The 5,534-nt window shown below is 63.4% G+C and overlaps 1 protein-coding gene across 1 annotated transcript in view; it reads left to right on the forward strand.

The window, feature by feature from the left end:
- Positions 1 to 1,750: 1,750 nt before the first annotated feature.
- LOC102259273 (copine-5-like) overlaps positions 1,751 to 5,534 on the forward strand; it is a 5,245-nt gene continuing 1,461 nt past the window's right edge. The window contains exons 1-6 of the mRNA XM_014529581.1: positions 1,751 to 2,137; positions 2,897 to 3,024; positions 3,226 to 3,328; positions 3,904 to 3,961; positions 4,370 to 4,443; positions 5,395 to 5,532. Coding sequence (XP_014385067.1) covers positions 1,988 to 2,137; positions 2,897 to 3,024; positions 3,226 to 3,328; positions 3,904 to 3,961; positions 4,370 to 4,443; positions 5,395 to 5,532 — 651 coding nt within the window. The 5' untranslated portion in view covers positions 1,751 to 1,987. The remainder of the gene's footprint in view (positions 2,138 to 2,896; positions 3,025 to 3,225; positions 3,329 to 3,903; positions 3,962 to 4,369; positions 4,444 to 5,394; positions 5,533 to 5,534) is intronic.

Raw genomic sequence — 5,534 nt, forward strand, 5'->3', positions numbered from 1 at the left:
CTCCTGCTGGTCCCTAGGCAGGTGTTCCAGAACGTGCCACGGACTGGCCTTCGCTGGCCGCACCCCCCGCGGTGCCCTCTGTCCCCGTGCTTCCTGTGAACAACTGGTAGATGCTCTGGAGGCTCAGTCCGATTCAGGTTCATTGGGGGCAAGACAACTTCATGGGTGGTGTTTGTTCTTCCCTCAGGAGATGGACAATGTCTATTTGTCTCCTTTTTTTGTCAAATAAGTTTTAACCCTGAATCTGACTGCAAATTTGAACACAGTGAGACTCTACTTCCCGGCCTCAGGGGGCCCAGGGGCAGGGTTTGGGGAGCAAATAACTGGGCGTAATCACTTGCCCACACAGAGCATCTGTTGTCTTCAAAGAGCTTCACTCCGCCTGGCTCTTGTGATGCTCACAGCAGCCCTTTGGGGGTTGGGGGAGGGGAGGCTGGCGATACATCCCAGCTTTCCAGATGGAAAGACCACACACCAGCCAGCAGCGGCTGGTGGTCCCAGGCTTCCTGCCCTCTAGCCCTGCCTGGATGGGGGGTGGGGGGGGAGGGCTTCTCAGGGCTGTGGTGGTTGCCCTCGCTGGCAGCCAGGTCTTCCATACGCTCTGGCCTCGTCCTCCCTGAAGAGGAGGTGCTTAGGCCCTGAGAGCCAAAGATGGAACCACCGTCCTTGAGGGCACCCGGTCTCCCTGGGGGACTAGGACCAGCTGCTCTGGGCCCTGGAGAGGAGGTGCTTGCTCACAGGATCGAATCCCACACCCTCTGCAGTGCAGCCCCCGGGCTGGAGGGGAGACTGGAGTCAGGCCTGAGCGCATGGTCCTCCGTGAGGGCAGGCATGCAGCCCCGGCACCCCGGTCCTCTCCGTGCTGGGGCTGCCCCACTTCCTCGCCTCCTCTGACCGTCTCCAGTGTCGGGCTGGGGCGGAGCCTCCAGGAGCAATCAGGGCCAGGCCTTGCGCTGTTAGAAACATCACCACCTTCGCTGGAGTCTGGACCCCATTAGCGGTGCCCAATGCTCATTTTTGTGCCAATCAGAAGATACCCAGGTCTCACTGCACAGGTGTGTCAGAAACCCCAGGCCCCACGGAGGGTGGTAGGATGTCAGAGCTGGGAGGGGCCTCCGTGCTAATAACAATGAGGTGAGTTACCATAATCCTCACAACAGCCCTAGGAGGGGGCACTGTTACCCCCATTCTACAGATGAGGAGACTGAGGCTGAGAGCTTAGGGAACTCACCCAAGATCACACAGCTGGTAGGAGGTAGAGACGGGGTTGGTACCTTTGCAGCCTGTGCTTACTGCCTCTCATTAATAAATAAGTAAAATATGGACAATATTTAGTGGTGGTAAAGGCAATAGAGAAACGTCAAACGAGGGAGAGGGATAGAGAGGGAGGAAGGGGAAGCTGTGACTTTAAGTGGGCGGCTGGGAAGACCACACTGAGAAGGTGAAACCTGAAGAGGTGGGGGAGCAAGCCACGTGCACACCCGTGAAAGTGTCCCAGCACAGAGGGGGCAGCCATTGCCAAGGCCCCGAGGTGGACTGAGTGAGTGGCAGGGAGGGTGTAGGAGGCGAGGACAAGAGTAACTGGAGGCTAGTCCTGCGGGACCTGGTGAGGAATTTGGGTTTAACTCGGGGTGAGATGGGAACTTCAGAGCCCTTTGAGCAGAGAAGAGGTGGCACCCGGCGGCCACAGACTGAGGGCTCGCCAGCTGGTGGACTGAGCGCGGGCGGCCCGCCGCTGCCCCGCAGGCCAGGGCACCGTGGGACCCTGGGACTTGGATATTCTTTGAGGGTTTAGCAACCAGGCTTTGCTCCAGGATGGAATGTGCAGTAAGACAGAACGGCATCGAGGGTAAATAAGCAAAAGTGAGGGGTGCCGTCGGACACCCCTTCTGATTCTGAAGCCGAGGAGGCTTGGCGTGTGCACGCCGGCACGTGTCCCGCGTCCTGTGTCGCAGGGAACCCCTCGCAGTCCACGTCCCTGCACTACATGAGCCCCTACCAGCTGAACGCCTACGCGCTGGCGCTGACCGCGGTCGGGGAGATCATCCAGCACTACGACAGCGACAAGATGTTCCCCGCCCTCGGCTTCGGGGCCAAGCTGCCCCCCGACGGCAGGGTGTCCCACGAGTTCCCGCTGGTAGGAGGCCCAGAGAAAGGGCTGGGCTGACCCCTGGGGGTAGTGGTGACAAGCCCAGGGTGGGGGCACTTCCCCTCTTACCCGCCTAGGGCCTTCAGGGGCCGCCTTTGGGGGGAGCTGCCTGCTGTGTGCAGGGGGTCTTGTCGCTGGGCCTCCAGAAACCCCCCCCCCCACCTTGCTCACAAAGACTCCCATCACATCTGAGGCCACCCTCAGTGGCTCTGGCCTCCTTTTCCTGACAAGACCAGGAGGTGGAGGGTGCAGTGGCTGTACTTTCCCCCAAGGCCCCAGAAATGAGGAGGGGGTGTGGGTTGGGTACAGGCAGCTGCGGGGAATTCCAGGAGCTCCCTGGGCTGGTGCTGATGTGGGCCACCTCCTCCCCTCCCTGCCATGAGCTGAGGACGCCGAATCAGTCCCTGGGTCACTCACAGCAAATGCCCCTCACAGCCCGAGAAGTGCCAGCCCGGTGCTGGGCACAGGGCGAAGGAGCGGGGTCAGCCCTTGCAGAGCTGCTTGGACCCTGCAGCCACTTTCCAGCCGGGCTGGTGGGGGGCTTTTCTGAGCAGGTGCAGGGAGTGGCGTGAGGAACACGTGCTATCCTTCAGGGTGGGCCCCCACATGCCCTCCTCCCCTGTCCCCCCCACCAGGGAAGAGTGTAGGAGAGCCCAGGCCTGCTGGCCTCTGCCCGCTGCTCCTGTCGCCCTCCGCCTTCCCGCCCCTCCTTCCTCTCTGGGCTCAGCCTCCATCCTCTGCCCCCAGAACGGCAACCAGGACAACCCCTCGTGCTGCGGCATCGACGGCATCCTGGAGGCCTACCACCAGAGCCTGCGCACCGTGCAGCTCTACGGCCCCACCAACTTCGCCCCCGTCGTCACCCACGTGGCCAGGTGAGCCGGCCACTAGACCCCGTCCCAGCAGCTCACAGGCATGTCTCCACACCTGTCCCCTTGCCTTTCAGGGAGCCCTGACCCTAAGAGACCCCTCCAGCCAAAGAACTGTCCCCACCAAAGTGTTAAGGGACCCTGTGTGTGTGTGTGGGGGGGGGTGACATGCCCAGAGCCTCCCAGACAGACTGCGCCCCACCCCAGGAATGCGGCCGAGGTGCAGGACGGCTCCCAGTACTCCGTGCTGCTCATCATCACCGACGGGGTCATCTCGGACATGGCGCAGACCAAGGAGGCGATCGTCAACGTGAGCTGGGGGGCGGGAACCCGCGGGCGCACCTTCCCACTCCTTTAGGGAGACGCTTGGGCCTGGCTTCTCGGCTCCCCGCCCTGGGTGGGACCCTGCTGGCTTCTGGCTGCAGCATCTGGAGGGCCTGGCCCTGGGGTTGGGGCCATCGGTCCCAGTGGTCCCACCGGTGAGCTCCCCACCCACCTCTCAGCCACGCTGGGTGGTCCGCTCCCTCCGGCCACCTCTGGCTCCCTCATTAGCTGCCCTGGGAACTCAGCCTGGCCAGGTAGAGAACTGGGAGGTCCAGGCCACACAAAAGAGGCCCCAGTGATGGAGGCCCGGAGGCAGAGGAGGGGTGGGGGTCTGGCAGAAGCAGACCTGGGTCCCTGGGTCTGTAGCCCTGGCTGCCCTCTCCCTCTCCCCTGCTTTTCTGGGTTTCTCTGTGTCTCTATCCGTCTCCCTTCCTTTTCTTCCCTGTCTTCCTCCTGACTTCCTTCTTTGATCTATGCTCTGTCCCTAAACACGATCTCCTCCTCCTTTTAACTGGCCCCTCGGCTGCGTCCCAAACACCCCCACCTCCCGCTGTCTCACAGGCTGCCAAACTGCCCATGTCCATCATCATCATCGGTGTGGGCCAGGCGGAGTTCGATGGTGAGTTCACCACCCCCGCCCCCCCCCCATGCTCCCCGAGGCTCCAGGCCCCTGGGCGGGGCCCTGTTCCACAGAGCGAGGCTCACACCTGGCGTGTGTGACCAGCTGGGTCAGCTGGCAGCGCGCAGGTGTTTGTTTGCGCAGGGGCCTGTGTGTCAGGGCGTGTGCCCCACACCCACACCCCAAGGCTGTGGAGAGGAGGCCAATGACTCCTCCCTCCTCCCACCCTGGGAGCCTGGGAGCGGGGAGCTGGAAGTTGGGCTAGAACTTAGGACTCACTGGGTGGGCTTCCCCTGTCTCCTGGCCTCAGTTTCCCCATCTCTCACATGGGTCTCTGCCCTGGATGGGCCTGGGATTGGCCCCTGACTTGCCCCCACTCCGTGCCTGCCCCCTCCCCCTCCCCCACAGCCATGGTGGAGCTGGACGGCGACGAGGTGCGGATCTCCTCCCGGGGGAAGCTGGCTGAGCGGGACATTGTCCAGGTGAAGCCCTGCTGCCCCCCAGCCGGCTGGCCTCACACTCCCTGGGGGGCCTTTCTGGACAGGCTAGAGGGCGGCCTGGGAGCCCAGGTGGCCTGGCCTCCGCAGAAGGAACGGGAGTCGGTCCTCAGGCCTCAGCTCCCAGCCATGCATGAGACTCACCCCTAACATCGCCCACCCAGCCCTCCCTGCACCCCAGGCCTCCGTGCACCCCAGGCCTCCATGGGCTCCTACAGAGCACGGCGCCTGGTTATTGCACCTTCTGTGTTCTGCCAGGCGCCTCCCCACCCCCCGCAGCTGGCAGCCCCTTCAGGGAACCTGCCCGCTCGGCTCGGTGACAGTGTCCTAAGTCTCCATGCAGGATGCAGGTGTAATGAGCAGACAGGCCCTCACATGCACCTCAGCCGGCAGCCCCTCCCGGCGTCCCCTGCGGACAGTCCCACTGCTTAGGAGATTCGGAATGAAAAGCACATTCTCCATACCCTGGGGTGGGAGGGGTCGTTCCAGGTGTGGAGGCCAGATGGGGGGCTAGAAACCCGAGCAAGCCTGGGAGGTGGCACCGTGGATGCGAAGGCCTGGGGGACACCCCTGGGAGGAAGCAGAGGAGCCTGACTTAGGAAAGAGGGCTCTGCCGGGAGGGGGGCTACCTGAGGGCCCAACTCCCGGAAGCCAGGGGTCCATTCAGCACTTCCTCAGTGCCCGCTAAGTGCCCAGTGCCCAGACCTCGGACCCAGGAACCACGTTGAGCACCCTGGCGTGGGCTAGGTGCTCAGGAGGTGTTTGCGTGACGGAGAGAGTAGTGACATGATGACAGCTTCCCTGGAGAGCTCACCATGGGGGAGGGAAGAGAGAAGTGGGCAGAGGTTGGGAGGAGGGGGCAGGATCTCCGCCTGGGGGTGTGGGGGGCTGGGCCCAGCAGAGACCTTGCCTAACCCTGCCTCCCCCGCCGGCCAGTTCGTGCCCTTCAGGGACTACGTGGACCGCACGGGCAACCACGTGCTGAGCATGGCGCGCCTGGCCCGGGACGTGCTGGCCGAGATCCCCGACCAGCTGGTGTCCTACATGAAGGCCAAGGGCATCCGCCCGCGCCCCGC

The sequence above is a fragment of the Myotis brandtii genome, unplaced genomic scaffold (genome assembly GCF_000412655.1).
Source record: "Myotis brandtii unplaced genomic scaffold, ASM41265v1 scaffold687, whole genome shotgun sequence".
NCBI classification, from domain to species: domain Eukaryota; kingdom Metazoa; phylum Chordata; class Mammalia; order Chiroptera; family Vespertilionidae; genus Myotis; species Myotis brandtii.